The 21,987-nt window shown below is 40.1% G+C and overlaps 1 protein-coding gene across 3 annotated transcripts; it reads right to left on the reverse strand.

Moving 5' to 3' along the window:
* Positions 1-1,475: 1,475 nt before the first annotated feature.
* On the reverse strand, positions 1,476-21,693 carry xpo1b (exportin 1 b). Of its 3 annotated transcripts, XM_083544579.1 has the most exons (26): positions 21,180-21,693; positions 19,482-19,613; positions 18,639-18,740; positions 17,459-17,526; positions 16,012-16,084; positions 14,598-14,659; positions 14,469-14,513; positions 13,519-13,700; positions 13,208-13,256; positions 12,964-13,083; positions 12,673-12,801; positions 12,399-12,557; positions 11,872-12,069; positions 11,417-11,555; positions 11,068-11,249; positions 10,382-10,538; positions 9,826-9,989; positions 9,587-9,721; positions 9,144-9,327; positions 8,166-8,272; positions 7,672-7,866; positions 5,635-5,803; positions 5,360-5,494; positions 4,358-4,517; positions 3,938-4,034; positions 1,476-3,367 (listed from the first exon to the last, which is right to left on the reverse strand). In XM_083544579.1, the coding sequence occupies exons 3-26, from the start codon at positions 18,688-18,690 to the stop codon at positions 3,221-3,223; spliced, it is 3,108 nt and encodes a 1,035-aa protein (XP_083400705.1). In that variant the 5' UTR covers positions 18,691-18,740; positions 19,482-19,613; positions 21,180-21,693; the 3' UTR covers positions 1,476-3,220. The 3 variants fall into 3 exon arrangements, with proteins under 3 accessions (XP_083400705.1, XP_083400703.1, XP_083400704.1); XM_083544577.1 differs by lacking the exon at positions 17,459-17,526; XM_083544578.1 differs by lacking the exon at positions 17,459-17,526 and having other exon boundaries at positions 21,272-21,664.
* Positions 21,694-21,987: the final 294 nt, after the last annotated feature.

The following is a 21,987-nucleotide window of genomic DNA, read 5'->3' on the forward strand; positions in this document are numbered from 1 at the left end:
CAAGACGATCTGCTGCAGTTCAAACCGAGCCTCAGAATGGGGATGAAAGGTGATTTAAGTGACTTTGAACGTGGCATGGTTGTTGGTGCCAGACGGGCTGGTCTGAGTATTTTAGAAACTGTTAATCTACTGGGATTTTAACGCACAACCATCTCTAGGATTTACTGAGAATGGTCCGAAAAAGAGAAAATATCCAGTGAGCAGCAGTTCTGTGGGCGCAAATGCCTTGTTGATGCCAGAGGTCAGAGAAGAATGGCCAGACTGGTTCGAGCTGATAGAAAGGCAACAGTAACTCAAATAACCACTCGTTACACCCGAGGTATGCAGAAGAGCATCTCTGAACACAACACGTCGAACCTTAAGGCGGATGGGCTACAGCAGCAGAAGACCACACCGGGTGCCACTCCTGACAGCTAAGAACAGGAAACTGAGGCTACAATTCGCACAGGCTCACCAAAATTGGACATTAGAAGTTGGAAAAACGTTGCCTGGTCTGATGAGTCTTGATTTCTGCTGTGACATTCAGATGGTAGGGTCAGAATTTGGCGTCAACAACATGAAAGCATGGACACATCCTGCCTTGTATCAACGGTTCAGGCTGGTGGTGGTGGTGTAATTGTGTGGGGGATATTTTTTTCGGCACACTTTGGGCCCATTAGTACCCATTGAGCATTGTGTCAATGCCACAGCCTACCTGAGTATTGTTGGTGACCATGTCCATCCCTTTATGACCACAGTGTACCCATCTTCTGAAGCACGAATCATCTCAGACTGGTTTCTTGAACATGACAGAGTTCACTGCACTCAAATAGCCTCCACAGTCACCAGATCTCAATCCAATAGAGCACCTTTGGGATGTGGTGGAACGGGAGATTCACATCATGGATGTGCAGCCGACAAATCTGCAGCAACTGCGTGATGCTATCATGTCAATATGGACCAAAATCTCTGAGGAATGTTTCCAGTACCTTGTTAAATCTATGCCACGAAGGATTAAGGCAGTTCTGAAGGCAAAAGGGGGTCCAACCCGGTACTAGTAAGGTGTACCTAATAAAGTGGCCGGCGAGTAAATGAGTGTGTGTGTGTATATATCGTATATATAAATATATATCTTAGATAACCAAAACAATGTATGCAGCATGTTTAAATGTAGTTTAATAGTTTCTTTACAGGACAGCTTTTTCTTTTGGTATGGCACCAGTAGGTGTGGCTGAATGGCAGGTTAGTCAGTCAGTCTCTTAAAAAGACAAGATGACCATTAAAAAAAAATGAATCAATTGTCAGAACCAAATGGCAATTCAATTAAAGGGAATGTGCAGGAGGAGGCAGTGAACCTATGAAGATCTTTTTGCAATCTTAATTGATTTTCTCTCTCTCTCTCTCTCTCTCTCTCTCTCTCTCTCTCTCTCTCTCTCTCTCTCATTGTGCACACAAGTCGTCACGGTCGTGAACAAAAGAAAGCAGAGAGAACATAGTTATAAAATTCTTTTGCCTTTAATCAACTCAAATAACAAACAAAAAAAAGTTTCACATCAAAAACGTAACACTTAAAAGGAGGGGATGACGTCACTACTGACTGAATCAGAAACATTCTTTTCCTAATTAGAATGTCGGCAATTTTGTTTATACTGTAGATTCAAAATAGCAATGAAGAAAAACGACGAAATAAAAAAATGTAAACTGTGTATTTTTTAATTTCTTTATTTGCTCTACGTAGTGACTTAAAGCACTACAGCATGGTAAACAAAGTAAATTAGTACAAAAAACAAAAAAACACAAAGCTCCATAACTGTCTCTGAATGAGTTAACATTAGAGCAGGTATAAAGACGCAGACTACAATAAACCCATAAATATTTCAACCACTTTCGATTTTGTTTTTCTTTAAACTTCGATTTAATGAAAGCTCGCAAAAGGAGCCACCGTCCTCATTGAGGAAAAAAAAAACCCTGATGTCGGCTAAGCGACAGCACACCCGCACACAACTGCACGCTCGCTCGCTCACACACACACACACACACACACACAAACAAAAAAAAAACACTAACAGGAAGAAACATCTAAGTGTTCCCATGGTAATAAAGCTGCTATTCGATAGTGATGATGCGTCCATTCCGATATGAAGCCAGTGAACACCGAGAAAGCTAACCAGGTCTATCCAGGAAGCTAGAGCTGCTGAGATCGAGCAGCGTCCAGCAAATCTTCATCGCTTCGTTTTCATTCATAAAATTCGACATTCTTTCTGCAGGCTGTAAGCAGCGCAGAACCTCACAGCTTGTTCCTTTTTTATTTCTTCATCAAAACACATTCACTGAGTGATAAGGAATCTTAGGGATTAGGTCTAGACTGGGAAGTCGATCCAATTCCAGACTAACTGTTCATGGTCTGGACAGCACATTTACTTTACGGGAAGTGATCACTCACTCATCAATACGAACAATTTTATTCTCACTGTCCAATCAACAATCGGTTTGAGTTTCAATTTGAAGATTTAATTTTTGTTCGTTTAAAAGAAACCCCCGCCTACTTAACCACTACACTAAGTTCCACATGTATTTGTTTCACATGAGATTTGTCTTTAGCTCTAGAAAAGACCTGCTGCGTGAAGCAAAGAATTTACCTCGCAAGAGCCCGAAATCTGAGATTCCTCATCACCGTGTTAGCATGTGGCTTACTGCAAGAAACGAGAAAAAAAAAAAAAAAAAACAACAACCTTGCACTCCCAATTTTATATATAATATATATAAACTAATATATGATGTGTAAAAAGAGGAGGCAGAGAGAGCGAGAGAGAAGTTAAAAGGTGTCGGTGTCAGAAAAAAAAAAAACTCCATGCAGCGTTGAGGTTAACTGACCAAACATAAACTCGAGTTAATTATGGAGAGGTACTATACAAAAAACAAACAAACAAAAATTATAATAATTATTTGTCCATATAAAATGCAGGTTATGTAAAAAGGGCCACTGGGTGACTGGATCATTATACAGATTGGCATTGATTTGGTCAAAAGACAGCCAAGTGCAGATTTTGCCTCCATAGTGGAGGAACACACTCTCAGACACACTCAACCCTTACACACACACACACAGACACACACGATCACTGGCCTCAAAACAAGACAGCATTGACACTGCTGTCTTTAGCGATGTGGTTAAATGCGTTAAGGCGCCAGTAAGATGTGTACACACACACACACACACACACACACACACACTGTATGTTCAGTCACACATCTCCTCAGGGATCTCGTGAGGGTTAAGGATTCCAGGGACAGACATCTGCAGCTTGTGCTTCTCCTCCTGAGCCTGGCGCAGAGATGCTTCACGCTCCTCGAGGAACAAATCTGTAGTGTCCTCACCTGCAAATTCCTGAAGGAGAGAAAAAGATGCGAGAGAGAGAGAGAGAGAGATATATTCAGTGCTGGCCAACATTGTACAAGCTCCAATTACTGCCAAAAGATCAGCCATCAAACTATAAAACACACAAACTCACTTGTTGCCAGCTAAATGACCCAACAAACAACACAAGCTACATTTACATTTACGCTGTGATCCAGAGCGACTTACATGCATCTCATTCATACAACTCAGTAGCCATGGGGGTTAAGGGCCTTGCTCAGGGGCCCAGGAGTGGCCACTTTGGTGTGGCTGGGATTTGAACTCACGACAGATTGGAAAATATAGTTTGAACTGTTACCTGTGTAAATGGAGCCTTTCTGACCTACTCTCAAGCTACAGCACCTACAGTGAATGTTTATTAAAAAAAACACACCCCTGCTGCATTTTGGGATGTTGAATAAACCGTTAGCTTATTCTATTAGTTTTATTCAAGCATGCAGTAAACATCTCTGCAATGTCAACGTATTTTTTGTTTTTGTGCAACGTAAAAAATAAGTGAATATAACTGAATATCAAGATATATTGTGTAGACCTTCTCACCTTGATCTGCACCAGGAAGTCTCTCAAGTGCTCTTTAAATGCAGGGATGTCCTGGTTCAGACTGAACAGCCCCGTCACAAACACCTTTACCTGTGCACTAAACACACACATGGAACGAGAGTCAGAACTCAGATTTGGACACAATTGAGCACATCATATCTATTCAATCAAAACGCAGAAGACCGTCAGCGTGAAGAAAACCCCATTTAAAAGAAACATTTTAATGTACGGTAACATAACATGCATTACTGTCTTTAGTTATGGGCATGACAGCCCTCCCCGAGGTCTGTGAAAAAGTTTGGGAAGCACAGGGTTAAATCCGTGCCGGGACGCGCTCCGATAGCTTCCACCTGTTCAGTTATGCTAGCATTCGCAGTGCGATCGGAATTTCCACGCCACTGTATTGAAACATAAACTCACTCCTGAAGATGAGGGAAGGCCGTCTTGAGCAAGTTGGCCACGTACTCCTGGATGAAAGCCTGATTACTCATTGGGCTCGCGGGGTTCAGTGTCATACTGATCTTACCCTCTTCTACCAAATTGAACATGTAAGCCAGGATAGACGCGTGCATCGTCAGACCTGCAGAACAAACACACGGGAGTTATGCTATGGTTTAAGAACCAAAGACAACAATATAGAGGACACCAGTATAGAGCGCAATATTTTAACTTGTTCCTTTGTTTTATATGCAGCTGTTATGTTTGGTGCTCTGAAAAATAGAACACAAGTGTGTTAATAGTTAAGATTTAATGCTGTGGAATGTTCGAGACGAGTCCCGTTTTCACTACGTTACAGCAAAGATACTCATTCCCTCACACACACACATATATATATAGTTTTTATTTATTTTTTTTTTAACCTTAAATCACATGAAAAGGTGAATTCTTTTGCGAAAGGAGGAAATTGTGCTGTTTATGGGAATGGATATGATATTATTAATAATAATGACAATCTTTTTTTATATTAAGACTAATGTTCATCATTAGAGTTTATTTTATTATAAATAAAACCAATGGAATAAATACATACATATACACACATAAAACACACACACACACACACACACACACACACACACACACACACACACACACACACACACACACACACACACACACACACACACACACACACACACACACACACACACACACACACACACACACACACACTATCCATCCATCCATCCATCCGACTTCCTGCCTACATGCATGTACAAAAAGCATCCGTTGAACAACATGTTCTTTCTGCCCGAGGGAAGAACTGTGGGGGGTGGAGGGGAGAATTATTTGTGCCCTGCATGTTTATCAGTTTCTCTGTGGTACGTTATTCTTATTTATTCTCCGAACTCCAGAGTTGGTAGCAGTGACTCATAGGGTGTGTTCATAACGCATCATTAACTTCAGTGCTGGATGACTCACCAGCCGTGTGCGACGTGTCTGTAACTACGGAGAAGATGTGCTGCAATACATCACAAAAGTATGTCTGGTAGAAGCTCTGAGCCGCTGCCTCCTCCTGGGCCACGTTCTGCAGCAACGTGTAGAGAATCTGCAGACCTGCACACATACACACGGCAAAGGTGACAAACTAAATACTGAATATAATCGAATAAACCTCATCAACAACATGATGCTGTTTTTTTACACAAAGAATAAACAAAATACGACATTTTGTCTTCACGTGTGTAGATTCTCACCGGTATCAGCCACGTTTCTCATCGTGTGTTTAAAGGCCCAGATGATGGAGTCCAGCACCAGTTTGAACTGTGCTGGGGGAATGGCGAGGAACGCCGGGAAGCAGTGGGAATTTACCGCCTGCAGTAGGTAAAAGAAGTGTGTGCGGTGCTCTGGATACTCCTCAAAATCCTGAAGCAAAAAAAAAAAAAAGAAAGAAAAAAAGTAAGAAAAGACTTCATACCAATTTCCTCTTTTAACTTGTACACCTGATATTCACATACAAATATACTTCACTTGGACTCTAACAAAACTACTGGGGGTTGAGGAGAAAAAGCCATAGAAATTCAACAGTCAACCATTCTTTCTTGAGATTCCTTAAAAATATACAAGAATGGAGACAAAAGGACAGAGACACACAGAGTGCTGTTCATTGACTTTAGTTCAGCGTTAAATACAGTCCTCCCCACTGTACTGATCACTAAGCTCAGTGACCTGGGTATCTGCACCTCCACTTGCAGATGGATTCTGGACTTTCTTACCAACCTGTCTGTTAGGTTGGGCAAACAGGTATACTCAACCCTCATTCTAAACACCGGCATCCCACAGGGCTGTGTTCTGAGCCCACTACTCTACTCCCCATTTACCCACGACTCCAAGATCTTTATCAAGTATGCAGATGACACCACTGTGGTTGGCAACAATGACGATGAATCTGCCTAAAGGGAAGAGATCTGAAGGTGTGCCACCAACAACCTGACCCTCAACACCATGAAGACTAAAGAGCTCATTGTGGACTTTAAGAAATCTAACAGCAGGTGACACTTGCCAGTCTACATCAATGGAACTGAGGTAGAGAGGGTCTCCAGGTTTAAGTTCTTGGGAGTTTACATCTCCGAGTATCTGTCCTGGCACCAGAACACTTCAGCTCTGTTAAGAAGGCACAACAACACCTGTTTAACCTCCTTTCTTTAAGAAGATGATACAGGAACATATACACCAGAACCAGCAGTTTCAGGGACAGCTTTTTTCCATCCACCATCACCCTACTAAACTCTACACTACACCATTAGACCACTGTATATAAAATCTGTACAATGTACATATTTTTTATACCCCTCATACACATGCTGTACATATACTTACATATTTATCTTCACTTGTCAATTTCTTTTTTATTTGCACTTTTGGATGCTAAACTGCATTTTGTTGCTGTGCACCTGTACTATGAAATGACAATGTTCTATCCATCCATCTACCTATCCACCCATCCATAAACCAAATAGGAATTTGCTTGATCTTACAGCTTTATAGTCACTAACAAATTTTGTCTCTTTTACCATAATGCAACAAAACATGTTTAACACAACTCTTTTTCATCTGGTCATAAATACAGAATACACAATTTGTTAATGTCTGAGTTGCACTTGACAATTTCAAACATGCTTGGTGTCCATAAGTTTTGTCCATAAGATTACTATCGGAGCTAATGTAGCTGAGAAGTATTATAGAGTCTATAGAGGGTTTGCATTATGTGAAATATATGCCTAAATAAAAACAAACAAAAGAAAAAAAGCATATCTGTAAGGTTTATGTTATAGGTTTTGTCATTCTGGCTTTAAGACGTCTGTATTGGAGAACACAGCGATTTCAGCTCTACACTGACCTTTGGTCTATTTCTAACATAACCAGGAAACCATATAAACTTTGAAAATTATGATCATCTTAAAAAGGTTAGAGGCATTCTATAAAGATTTTGCCATCAATCTCATGGCTTCAGAGCAAAACTGTAAACATCGATTTCCATCAGAGACACCGATAGAAGTAAAGATGTCTTGGCTGATGATCTTATTGCTGCATATTGGAAACAGTGTGTTTGCCCTGTGACAAAATATTGCTTCATGTTGTGTAAACTCTTGCAAGTGTTTTTATAATAATTCAACCGTTTATAACTTTTTCACACTTTTGTGCACCGTCTGCATTAAAAAAAAAAAAAAAACAGAATCCAGGATTAGAAAAATCCAATGTAGAACGGTGTGTGAACCGAACCAGGCTCTTACTTTGTTGATCATGTTCAGCGTGCATTCAAACACCGCATCGAAGATCTGTGGAATCTCAGTGGTGATGTGACCGCCCAGTTTGTTGACGATGGTTGCCATCGTGCTGAGCACTTCCGGCTCTCTGGCTGCCGGAACGTTGCGCTGGTAATCTATCAGGACGGCGTCCAGCAAAGGTGGAACGAAGTTCTCCCCGACCTGAGAGCACACAAGCACAGAGTCTTAAAGGATGAGCAAAAGAATGGGGGAAGAGACTGTGTGTGTGTGTGTGTGTGTGTGTGTGTGTGTGTGTGTGCGTGCGTGCGTGTAGCAGATTATCTTAACAGGTTCAGACTGACTTACACCTGAATTAGGTACAGCTTTAGAAGAACACACTTGTGGCACAGATATTAAGCTTTATTGATCAGGAGTGTGCTTGTAGACAAGCTATGTTTGTTTGTGTGTGTGTGTGTGTGTGTGTGTGTGTGTGTGTGTGTGTGTGTGTGTGTGTGTGTTACCATCTGTGGATCGTTTGAACGGCTGACCCAGCCTGATATGAGTTTGAGTGTTTCTCTCTTGACCGTGCGCATGCTTCTGATTAGAGGCTGTTTAGTCACCATCTCACCTGCATGTGCACACACAAAAATACATCACATACACATTATCAGGGCTACAACAACTAAACGATAATGAAATCCGTTATGCGGTTATCGATCAGTTGGGCTGATCAAGTTACGGCTTAGCATGACGGCACGATAACACAGCCGCTTGCAAAACGAGTACAAAATCAACCGGCAGCGGGAAAAAAAAAGTGTGCGTCCCAAGTCATACAAGGCATATGAGCATATATTAAATGTTTGTGTGGTATGGATTTTTCACAGTGATGCACCGTAAGCAAAAGCCTGTTTTTGAAGTGCTATCCAGTACTGGCGTGACTCTCGAGCATCAGGTTGCGCAATCGGCTAGCTCGCGACAATCGAGCCTGTTAGCTCTCTGCGTTTCTCTTTTTATAGCGTTTGTCTTCTACAACAGTAACTTATCCGTTTTCGAACGTGATTTACTATGTCCAAATGCTTGTTTTCAATGTTTATATATTTATGTATAAATCATTAAATTATTATTTTTCTATTGTCTTTGCACCGTCAATCCAATATGGCTTTCAAGGCGAGATTGATTATTTTAAAACTAAACTTTCTGGGCTCGTATAAAAGCTTTATAGAAACAGAAGTGGTAAACATACAAAGCAACAGGCAATTCCTTTCTCCTCAAAGCAAGGCCATACAGTTTTTAATGCAGTATTAATAGCACCAACAAAGCTACTGACATAACCAAGTTTCATTTATAAGAGCAATATATAAATAAATAAATAAAAAATAACCATGCTGGATATGAATATGAATACGCGAATATGAAATTCACGGCACATTTTCAATAAAATCGTATCAGCTCTGGAAGAGAAGTAGTCCGATTCAGCATGCGCATATAAAAACACGTACCGTTGGTCTGGATAGCTGCGGAGATGTTCTCACTGAGGCACTTGTAGACGTTGAGCATATCCAAGTAGATGCGGCCGAGCTGAATGACAAACGGGTGTCCCACAGCCTTACAGGCCCTCACGTTAGTCTTCAGGATGCTCCCTAGCTGTTTAACAGTCTCTGGGTCCTTCAGAATATCTACGTTCTGGGCAAAAGTTAGAGAACAGTATAACTCTGATGACTGCAACAATTCAAATATTCAGAATTTGATTCATTGACTTGTGTGATGAACATTCGCAAATTTCAGCAACGTGAAGTGAACAAAACTGGTTTAACTAATGCAGGCACGTCCTGAATTTAAATAGTTTGCCATTCATCAAATTAGCTATGATTTTCCTCAGACGTACATCTCAGTACGCCATCTTGAATATTTGCTGTTGTGCGAGGACACTAAAATGTCTTACCTTGGTGGCCTGTTGGATGATGCTGTCCCACACCTGGTTAGGTAGCAGCATATACTTCTCTATCAGATGCTCCTGTACAGCCTGGTCTGTCTGAGCACCGATCATATAACCTACTGCCTCATAGAATGTATGCACCTACAGGGGCAAGACAAGTGAGCGAACAAAAGACTTCTTTAATCTGTCGTTCATATCCAAAAGCAGAACATAAACCATAGTGAGACTTTTGAGCTGAATCTGACCTGCTGTGGCTGCAAGTCACAGATGATGGTGTTGATATTGTTGAGGATCTCGTCAATGAAGGGCATGACCTCGCCGACCTGCACCTGCACAAAATGCCTCCTGCACTTTTGCGCAATTTTGATGAACGTGTCGCACGCCATGTCTTGCACTCCATCGTGGGTCTCTTATAATTGAGAATGGAGAAATGTTTAGCATTGTCACTAGATCAGCAAGATCGGATTTTGGATTTGTAATCAGGAAGGAGGAGATTCAAGATGGGTTTTTTTTAATTCGGCACAAACAGTTATATAGAATACAACTTGCAGTGAAATATAAACAATCAAATTGATACCAGCGGATTATATTACCAGCACTCGTGAGATCATGCACAATGCAATATGAATGTACTTTTACATTTTGGGAAGCGTTTTGTTAAATTATTTGTAGTACGTGTCTTTTTACATAATTAATCACGTGAGTGTGTATTTGTATATGATGTGAACAAGACTTTTATGACATGCAAAAGCGGGCAAACATTCAAATCCGTGCCTCGTAAAAGCGCGTTATGCAATTTACCGTGCATGAACTCGAACAGTTTGTTGACTACAGTCTTGAGGAACTTCCAATGTGCGCGCAGGAATCGCGGGTACTGGCCGACGATGTACATGATGTTTGAAGCGATGATGGCCTTGTTATCTTTTCCTCGCTTCTGCTCACACAATCCCAGCAAGTCCTAATGCAAACACAAACATTTTACAATTAAGCAGACAATTAACATGAGCACGAGAATAAACTTTCATTCTGGAGGTAAGATTTGTGTACACTGATCAGGCATGATATTATGACCACCTGCATAATATTGTGTTGGTCCCCATTTTGCTGTAAAAACAGTCGTGACCCATCGAGCATTAACAGCACTAACTTCACGTACCAGCCTTCCCTCCCCACGTGCATCAATGTGCCTCGTTGCCTGTTCCTTCCTTGAAACACTTTTGATAGATACTGACTAGTGCAGTCTGGGAACATCCCACAAGAGCTCTGAACCAGTCGTCTGGACATCACAACTTGTCAAACTCACTTAAATCCTTCTGCTTGCCCATTTTTTCTGCTTCTAACACGTCAAAATATCACTTGCTGGCTAATAAATCCCACCCACTTAAAGGTGCCATGATAAAGAGATAATCAGTGTTATTCACTGGTATTAATGTTACAATGTTCTGCCTGATCAGTGTAAAAAGAGAATATCTGTTGAAAGTAAACACCTTGATGACAGTGACAAGAAATCGCTTTTCATCCTCCTCGTGCATGGCTCCGCTGATTGAGCCGATGGCCCAGCACAGTGTGTTCAGGTTTTTCCAGGACCACTCCGTCCCATTCACCTGGTTATGGAGTTTTTCGGTCATGATACGCTCGGTGTCGGCATAATCCAGATGGGTCAGATACACTACATGGGGCAAAAGAGGAAGATAAAAGAAAAGAAACAAACGAAAGGACAAATAAAGATAAAATTAGTACAGTATTAAACACGAGCAAAAAAAGAAAAGGATCAACTGAGTTCATCAGAGTTCACTTCATGATTATCTGGATTAAATGTACAAAGCGTGTTTATACCAAGCGTCTCCCTCATGTTCTTGTACAGGTTGATGGAGTCCGTGTCCTTCATAAACTCCCGCACCACCTCCCCCTGGTCATTTTCCACCACCAGCACCTCTTCTGGTTTTGCCATCCGGCTCACCATCAGCAGACGCACCTGCAAAACACACACACAGACACACACAGACACACACAGACACACACAGACACACACAGACACACACAGACACACACAGACACACACAGACACACACAGACACACACAGACACACACAGACACACACAGACACACACAGTATTAAGAACTTGTGTGTAAGAGAGTGAGTGAGTCAGCAGCCATTTTTCCATTTAAATGTGTGTGTGGGTGTGTGTGTGTTCATGGGTGCATGGTACTCAGTTGCTTTTGTGACAAACATTTTGTTAGAAATCCCAAACTAGATTAGAGATCAGAAGTTTATGAGAATAATCCTTACCTTGGAAAGCACAGGTAGATAGAGCTGCCTACGTGGTGGAACATCAAAATGCTGGCTGCCAGAGAGCAGCGGGGAAGTGGAAGTGCTGAACGGACTCTCTCTGTACAACTCTGCGGCCAGGTGGTTCCAGTACTCCAGACAGATCTTAAAGATCTCAGTCTCCTCCACCTCAGACACCAGCAGCATGTAGTGCAGAGCCTGTGGATCACATGCAAAAGTTCCAACAAATAAGAACTTTTATCCTTTTGCAGATTTCAAAGGAACGCCGATTCATTATGAGTTTTTGGCAACGTTCAGGTTGATCAGCTGAAGCAACGGATTATCACTTAATTGTAATTAATGGATTATTAATTGGATTTACTTTCTCTCTCTCAAGTGCACTGTTTGGTTTACTGCACATTCAAACAATGGCTTTTAAAGAATACTTTTATTAAATAATAATTAAAGTAACTAATATAACGATCATTAATTAGACTCATTAGAGCACAGGACTTTGTGTATGTACACGTGTGTGAGACGCTACGTACCTCCATAAGTGTCTCCCGCAGGTTGAGTCTTTTCTCTATGAGCTGGCCGTGCTCTTTCAGGAACGTGCAGAGGAACAGGCTCAGGTTCTGAATGAAGTTCTGCTCGTCGTCCTTCCCGTTGGCGTACGCTAGGCGAATGTTTGTGTTCAGAGGCAACATCTAGAAATCAAATGAGAAGAAATAAACCGAAACATCACATTACATATTACAAACTGCACACAATGCGCACGTGTGTGTGTGTGTGTGTGCACGCCGATGCCTTGTATTTAGTTACCTGTTTGAGTTGCATCATGGTGAGGGTGAACAATGTGACAAACTGCTCCTCATACTGGCTCACACTCACACCTGCGATCTCAGTCAGACACTTTAGTGTCACGTTCCGAAACATTGGGACATTCAGAAACTTGAGAAAAAAAATTAGTTTGGTAAATTTGATCCGTTCTTAACCTTTGAAACTCCTACAAATAGTCTAGATACGCTACAAATCTTCTAAACTGACGTTACATCCCAAAGTCAAGTGCTGCAGGAAACAGCGCTCCGACTCTGAGAAGGGTGCAGGTCTCACCTTATACACTAAAGTGCTGATGAGTTTGGTCTCAAAGATGTAGCCAAGTGGAATCCAATTCAGAAACCGGAGCAGCGTTTCTAAGGTGGCATGTACCAAAGGAGCATTTTGGGAGTTTTCCTAAAAATATAAAATATACACAGAAAAAAAAAAGTTAATTGATAGCGTTCTTGTCTTAAAAACTTCACAGACGTTTGCATGAAGAGTGCGCAAGTTTGAATATGTTATTAAAAGCTGTACTCACCATCACAAATTGGCAAAGCTGAAAGATCTGCGAGAACTCATTACACATACTGGAGGAAATAATAGAAAACAACACCACCATTGTACTTTCAGTGATAATCCTGAAAAACCTATTCGCTGCATTTCCTTAACACACACACACACACACACACACACACAAAATCTCAAACCTCACTTTATTAGCAAAAGCTGCACGCCAAATTAGGTCACTAATAAAAAATAAAAAAATTCACTAAAATCATAAACAGTACAATTACACAATTGATTGGATCATTCCAATGAACTAATTTATCACTATTGCTGGAGTCTTACCTGTCCTTCAGATGTTTGGCTTTGACCTGTGTCATCTGTCCACTGGAGAAATCAAACACCTCCTCGCTGAGCAGCTTCAGGATGATCATGTTGTTCTGGCAGAGGCTCTCGCTGGTGCGGCTCGCCCCTACGATGTCACTGATAAACGTGGGCCAGTGCTTGGGCCACTCCTGCTTCAAAATCTATAAAAAAAAAGGTACATAAAGGAATATAAAAAAGGTAAGAACTGGAAAAAGCAAATATAGTTCACATCTCACATCAAACCATCTTAATTAAAGTGCAATTGTTTGATCAATAATACAAGTCATGTAATTCAGTATTCTACAGATTTTAAACTAATAATAATTAAAAAATAATAATTAAATAAAAGTCTATACGATGTTAAACAAAACCTATGCCTCTTAAACCAGGGGTTGGGGGGTGTTAATTATTGTTTAATCACATAATTGTTTGCAAACAAAATTACAAATAAATAAATATTGTTTAAATTTTTTTATTTATTTAATTAAATATTTAATAAAACTAAATTATTACATTAAAGTTCTATTAAAATAAAAAATGTTAAATTCATCCAAGTCCACTTGATAGTAAAATGTGAACAATTGAATAAATTGTGATTTTAATTGATAAATATAAATTTGCTATGATGCACAAATCTTTTTCGAAAGATTTGAATATATACAATGATTCATGTACAACAACAACAACATCGTTCTAATTGTCTTAACATAATATATAACAAGAGTAATACGATTGGTTTCTATTAAGATCGACTAATTTTGTATCGGGGGGACCCTGCCCCATGTATCCATCGCCTTGACGTGAAAAACGTTGAAGACCCCTGATTTAACGGCTTTGCACCATTTATTTTAAACGAACGCGTACAATACATTGTATACAAATTTAAATGAATAATGAAACATCAACAATTGACCTTCTACACCTCTTACCTGAACTAAAATCATGTTAAGTTTTCCAATGTACACCTTCTCCTTCTGCAACGAAACACAAAACATTACCGATCGGCTTTAAACAACCATTAAACTTTGCTCCAAAGTGAATGTAGACACCACACATACCTCCACATTGGCTGCATCAGAAGATGTCTTGATAATGAGGCCGACAACATATTTTTTAATTCCTGCATACAAACAGAAATGAGAGAGTGTAAAAAGGTATCAAGAGAACAACATGTCATACACATAAAGCACAATAATGCATCCTTTATTTGCTTAAGTGTCTTCTCCAAAACCAGAACCACAATATAGACGCCTGAGTAGAGCAACCTAGATAGCATCTGGGTACAAAATGTGTTAGAAAATGTCCCTGCAGTGCACAACAGAAAACCTGTTTATAAATATGACTTAATTGCATCCGTCTTGGTGCTCCTGCAGATGCCAACTGGGTTTTAGCGATTACCTCAAAAGAAACCACATGTGCATTTCAATTTGCATTGCCCACCATGGCGATTGCTTTGCATCGCATGTGTGCCATTTGCTTTGCATCGCACGGTTTCATTTCGCAGTACTCGGTTTTAATGCTTGAAGGCGTACATTAAAAACAAAGCTAATAAGCCGAGCTATAAAAGATCACTTACAAAGAAACAAGCTATACAGATTGTCTATACAGACTCCTTCTAAAAAATTTTAATAAAAAATTAAAAAAAAGACGGGGGTGCAGTAAATATGTAAAACAGCAGGGGGAGACAAGAGAAATCCATCATGGGTAAAGGGGTTAAGTTGTAATCACACAAGATACAATAATTTAACAAACACAAAAAGGTGCATGGACCATTTTAATGAAATTTATTTAATTTTTTTACCCATTCACCCTCCTAACTTTACCCTGGGTCCAGTACGATAACGGAGTCTACACAACACATTAGAGATTCATGCTGTGCTACAAATGGAATTGCCAAAGCAATAATTCTCAGTGTTCAAAGGCAGGCAGGAGAAAAAAAAAAAAAAAGGTTGGGATTTTCAATGCGAATGCAACTTGGAAAGCACACACGACTGCTGTAGCAAACAAATGGGGTTCTCACCAATTAAAGCAGCCTTCAAGCCAAATCCAGTGCTCAGAAAGAAAACAAAAAAACATCCCTGTGTGATTTAGCCCCGATCACTGCATAACTTCAACATTTCATGCTAAAAGTGTGTTCGGAGAACCAGTTTTGGAACTGCTGCACATCGGCATGGTTTAACGCTTACTCGAAGGGTGTGATGATGAGCTGCTGAACTCAATCAGGTGTATTGGAGACAGAATAGAGAACACCGGGGGGTGTGTACAGAGCAATCACATGCTTAGCTTAGGATTAGTTAACAGTGATGCAGGTCCACTACGAGCAGATCCTAGAAGACATTAGGAAATACGCAAACTTGGACCCTGAGCCAAAGACCATACCATATATAATGAAACAACAACAACAACAAAAAAAAGTGTTTTGTAGGTTTATTTTCATATTTATCAATGTAGATTTTAGAAATGAAAACTTACCTTCGCACTGGTTTCTGGGCAGAATCTTCCATCTTGTTTTAATAACTGTTTCCAGAATCTGCAGAGCATAGTACTGGAATGCCAAGGAAACAAAGCGAACATTAAGGACTTCACCTTTAACTAGACAATTCACACATGTGCTACTGACTTTTTTATTTATTTATTTATTTTTTTTTTAAGAAATATGACAAAACAGAGACAGAAATATCATCATTGCCTGAGTACACTTAAAAAGATTTATTTATTTAATTAAATAAAATCAGACTGAACATGGTCTTTCATGCAGGTTTCTTTTTACTGGGTTAATTCATAGTTTTGCTGTAAACATTCTAGAGAATCGATATTTTCTAGATTCTCGAAAGCTTGTACACGTTTTGCTGTTTCTGCCAGTTTTACACCAGAAAGTGAAAAACAGGAAGGAAAATAAATCCATTTTCACTAATCGCTGGCAGCGTCTACGTACGACCGAACAGGGAGCCACAGAAAGCTCTAAATATTATTTTTAAATCTATAAAACACTTCACTCAAAGTTAACCATTGAAACGAATACAAAAATTTTTATAAATAAGTGACTAAGAATTTGGCAAATGATCAATAAAATATTGGCACCTGTTTTTGTTTTTTTCACCTTTGGCTTAAGTGCACCTCTGGGAACAGCAAAACAAACTGCTTCGTTACATTAACCGAGGAAAAAAAAAATAAAAAAAATAAAAAATTTCATTTCAGAATTCATTAGTGGTCAGTTACTGGTATCTGTGTTGTTTGGGCTGATAGTATTTCAGCTGTAGGGATCGATAATTTTTAGAAAGGAGAAAAGGGGGAAAATGCAGTGGGTCAAACAGAGAAAGAAGCAATGAGTGGAGTTTAACATACAACAGAGGCTTGACAAAGTGAAGGAATGCGATTAAAGGTGAAATCTGTATATAGAAACCCTACAGGTTACCCACAAACCCCCTGTTCAGATGTCCACCTTTAATAAAAAAAAAAAAAAAAAAAAAAAAAAAAAAAAAAAAAAATCTCACTGTGCTATTTGATTAATGTCGAAGCTGTGATTCAGCAATGACATTTAATTGCTGATGGTAAGAACAAACGAGAGAAAAAGGTATACAAAGCGAGTGGGGGCGGGGAGGAAAGAGAGAGATCAAAACTAAAAAGAAACACACTTAAAACAAAATGATCTCTACAGTTGAAACACCTAGTTGCCCTTCACCTATATATAAATGCCTATACACAAAAGGTAACACCTGCCTAGAAAAGAGGAAGAGTGCTGACCTAAGATCAGTTTCTCTTAATGAACACGACCATACAAAAGAAAGAGGAGGAACTGCTCCTGGATCAGCATCTTACTCATCTTACACTTAGCTCTCCCTCCTTCGGACGAGAAGAAGCAAATGCAATGAAAACGGATGCAGAGCAGAATTAAGTATAAGGGAATGAAAAGGTAGACCTTGTGGAGGCCTGCCGCCCAAAGCCTAGCTGTGTCAAGGTGCACAGGAAGACACACCCCTTTTCTTCCTATTACAAGCAATCAACATAATGGAACATTGGCATTAATGATCAAATATGAACAAATTCAGTTAAGAAATTCTTCTTGTGGTTTGGTGTTTGTTCATTCTTTGTTTAATAAGAAATAGAGAGAAGCTAAATTTTACACAAGTGACTGACGCACTTCAAGATTTTTACGTATGGGTTTTGAAAGTATGAGTTTTGTATGAGAAATTTTCTTTTTCTTTTTTTTTTTTTTTTGGGCAGCTTATTATAAAAATTAATACATTCATTAATTCTGTTGTCAAATCCACTCCAAAACATTAGTAATAATGACCAAAGGATTAGAGCACACCTACAGCAAGCTCAGAACAAAATGAATTAAATGCAAACTGTCGCCAATCGTTTAAGGAAGTCTGATGCACAATAGGGGAATATTCTCCATCCCAACAACTGCTGAGTAGAACAAAGCCCCAATTAGGATCAGCTAAACAGGAGGGACAGCCGAGTCGGGATTAGCTGAGTTTACAACCAGGTAAACATGCACATGCTGCCCTTAGATTACTGAACTGAGATTCCGAGGGTTATGACTAAACTTATTTTATATATTTTTCCCATCAAATGGAAGTTACAGATACAAATGTTTACAGAGGGAGAGATTTTTGAAATCGAAAATCTAAAGCTAACCCAAAGAGTAAACAATTTCCTTCTAATTATAAAGTGTGTTTGTTTAGGTGGGGCAGAAAGCACTATCGAGGCTCACAGGTGTTGGGAGGAATCAAAGATTCTAGGTCATTATTCAATCTCAATAAAACACACTAAATAAGCACTTAAAAAAGGGGGCTTCTAGGTTGTCTATAACACAAAGAAATTGCTGAGGGATCTACAAAATAGATTAAATCGAGCTCCCCAAATATGTGTATCAATTAGTGACATCATGTCAGAACTTCCTCAAAGCAGGGAAGTCAGGGCCTGTGCTCACAAAGCATCTCTGAGTAAGAGCGCTGATGTAGGACCTGCTGATCACGAAAAATCAGAAAAGGGGGGGAAAAAAAAGGCCTGATCAGCGCTCCCGCCACTAAGATGGTTCATGAGCATCAGCCCAGTTGACACAAGCAGGTTGGGTAAGAACGTAGGCTTACTTTGGTGTTCATGTTCTGGGAGAATTCCAAGATGGTGTCCACTCTGGTCCATGCGTCCGGGTGCTCCTTTAAATGTGTGAGGACCTCCTGGGCCATTCTTTGCTGGAATACAGAGAATAATAAATATTGCATCACGACACGTTGTACTCCTCATGACCAGCTGGGTTCTTGTGGGTATATCAGCAGTGATGTTTTACATCCAGAATATGGTAACACACACTACATGGTCAGTCTGATTTGGACACGACCTTCACGCTTATATGCTCATATCATCATCATCATCATCTTGTTAAACATATCTGTCCTCGTTTCTGTTATAATAACCTCGAATCATCTGGAAAGGGTTTGCACTGGATTTTAAAAATGTGGTTGTAGGAATTTGTGATCATTCAGCTACAAAAGCATTAGTGAGATCACCTGATGTTCCAGTGGGCTTGAGGTCTGGGCTCTGTAAATTACACTAGATTTCTACCAATCCAACCTTAACACAATGTCTTCATGGAGCTCACTTTGTGCACAGGGTCATTGTCATACAGGTTTGAGTCTCTTAGTATTAATCTTAATGCTGGTTGTGTTTAGGTTTGGTAGCTAAATGACCTCAATAAAGAACTATAGGAATATAAACCTGGGAATAAATATATATATCTTGCACCACAAGAGTGTTTTTGTATTTCTTTTTTTTCTGCCCTGCAATAATACATCACTTCCCAAATATAAAAAAAGAGTTTTACATTTATGAGATTTTCCCCATCAAAAAAATAAAAAAAAAATCTGCTCAGAATCCAGTAAAATAAAAAAAACCCTTGGTGAAGCTACACCACAGCACGAGGTTTGAAAGCTTACCTGCGGTCCCACTCCATGGTACAAGCAGTTAACCACATTATCGAGGAGATTAATATCCAGTTTCTGGTTGAAGTCCAGCAGCTGTCTGGCTGCGTGGTCGGCTAACATTGTCATAACTGCTGGCATAGAGCTCTGTTGGGACAGGGGAGGGCTGGTGAGGCCTTTTTTGGGGCAGTAAACATACAACAGGACAAAGTCATGTGAAACGAGCGCAACAACTTCCTCACAATTGTAGACTCTAGTAACAATGATACACACATTGAGCTACACGTTTTGGAACACGATATGATATCATGTAACAAAATATTGCAATGATTATATCGCCCAATCCCTACATGAGGCTTACTCACATTTGTTTTTTGATATTCAGTTTAATTTTATATTAAAAAAACAACCTGCATGTCAGAATCTATGGAATGAAATTCCAGGAACAGCCCACTGATCTGGTCACTGGTTCCAGACATGCGGATATAAAAAGAAACTACGCTCTATCCTGGACATGTGATACTTATCGTCAATAATTTAAGACAAGTCTCCAAGCTCAATGAATGACGAAGGAGACGAAACAAAAAACGACACTATGTTTTTCGATGGGTTGCGTTCGACAGTGCCTGAAAGCACGTGAGGACGCCGTTCATTCATTTCACAATGAGAACACGCTCGAATCGTCCTTTTCAGTCGACGCCTCACTGTTTACATCTGTCACGGATAGGCGTGGCCGTGTGACCGAATCTGAAACCTGTTCGCCAGCGTGTCATCGAGCAAGGCATGACGCAAAGACACGTGCTTGCCAATCAGCTGTCGGAGCTTGAGGACTAATTCAACAAACCAGTTCAGTGTCCTAATCCTAAATCAGTTGTACAGGGTTTTGACAGCAGAACGATCGCAAAGTGATGCGAGGAATAAACTTTCTGCAATCAGCCTGTATTGGAAACATGACTGTAAGCAAGATCAGCTAGATGAGCTCTTCAGCATTGTACCTAAAAGATAACACACACACACATATGTACATGTTCAACAATAAAACTAGCACTTAATATAATTTTAAATTTTCTCTAAACACAACCATCTATAATAGAAATAAATACAATCACAACAATTGCATGGCAAAACAATGAAATGTACAGCATTGTTAGACAAAGTAGAGGTCTTATCAAAATGGAATGGAAATTTATGCTCAATAGTTTTAAAAGTATATACATATCAGTATTTTTTTTTAACACTGATGGCTTGAATAAGGAAGTGTGCAATGCTTCCAAGCTAAGTAGTACAGGATTGGTCAACCCCTCCCACCCAACATCATGCTCTTCTCTTACACACACACACACACACACACACACACTTACTCACATGGCATAAAAGAAAAAAATATACAGCACTCCACCCAGTTATAGTCATTCATCAACATTGCATACCAAATAAACTCAATCATGAACACACATGAGCTCTGTATACAACTATAATAGATAAGTTAGGCAGTATGAATGACATGACTAGCAAGCATGGAGGCAAGGTGACTAAACCTGCAAGGAGATTCATTATTAATATTATCTTTGATCATTCGTGATATAGGAGGACATGCAAAAGAGCAGAAACGCCTTATTCACTAAGCACAACACATATACACATATACACATATACACAAGTTAGTTCTCAGTTCATTCATTTTCTCAACCAACACTCAGGTCAGTTACCTACCGAAAGTCCAAGCCTTTGAGAGAAAGGTCTGCCAGAGTTGCTAAAAAAATAATAATAAACAAAAGATATATCACCTCAACTATTTCCAGTACCTGTGTGAATGAAAACACTGATTAGCCTCACGGATACTATGCTAGTTTTTTTTTTTTTTTTTTTTTGACAAGGACCCCTGCACCTCCCTCAGCGCGCTCACAATCACGGCAAAAAAAAAAAAAAGCTACGGTATCTCCTCCAGCCGACTCATCTTTTCTTTCAACGCCCCGAAAACCGAACCTCCATAAACAAATCTTTCACTTTGTTTATATTTTATATGTTTTTTTGTTGTTGTTGTTTTTTTAGGAGACTGTGTAAGAGAGATAGAGAGCGCGTGAGTCTGCGCCGTCTTCTTCTTCTTCTTCTTCTTCTTCTTCTGCTCCTCACAAGCACCAAACTCGTAACCGGCTGAAACCGGTTCAGACTGGGAGATTCCATCTCGGTTTAGTTCGCAGCCGTCGGCGCCGCGAAAAAGTTTGGATCAACGTCACGCCCCCCCCCCCCCCCACTTCATCCTCCCCTCAGCCCCCTCCCCCTTACTCCCCCCCGCCCCACACCCGTGCCGCAACGCCATTGGCTCGGGACGCGGAGAGCGAGCGCGCGCTGGCTTCCTATTAGCTCGCATGCATGTCAATCAAAAAAAATATATTAAAAAAACCCCCAAAATAAACCCCACCCCCCGACCCCCCTCCCGCCCCATATGTTTGCTCAACAGCTCCGCCTTCTGTGAGGAAAAAAAAAAACCCCGCGCGCTGCAGTCTTTTATTTATTGACT

The sequence above is a fragment of the Silurus aristotelis genome (genome assembly GCF_946808225.1).
Source record: "Silurus aristotelis genome assembly, chromosome: 6".
Taxonomy (NCBI): Eukaryota; Metazoa; Chordata; class Actinopteri; order Siluriformes; family Siluridae; genus Silurus; species Silurus aristotelis.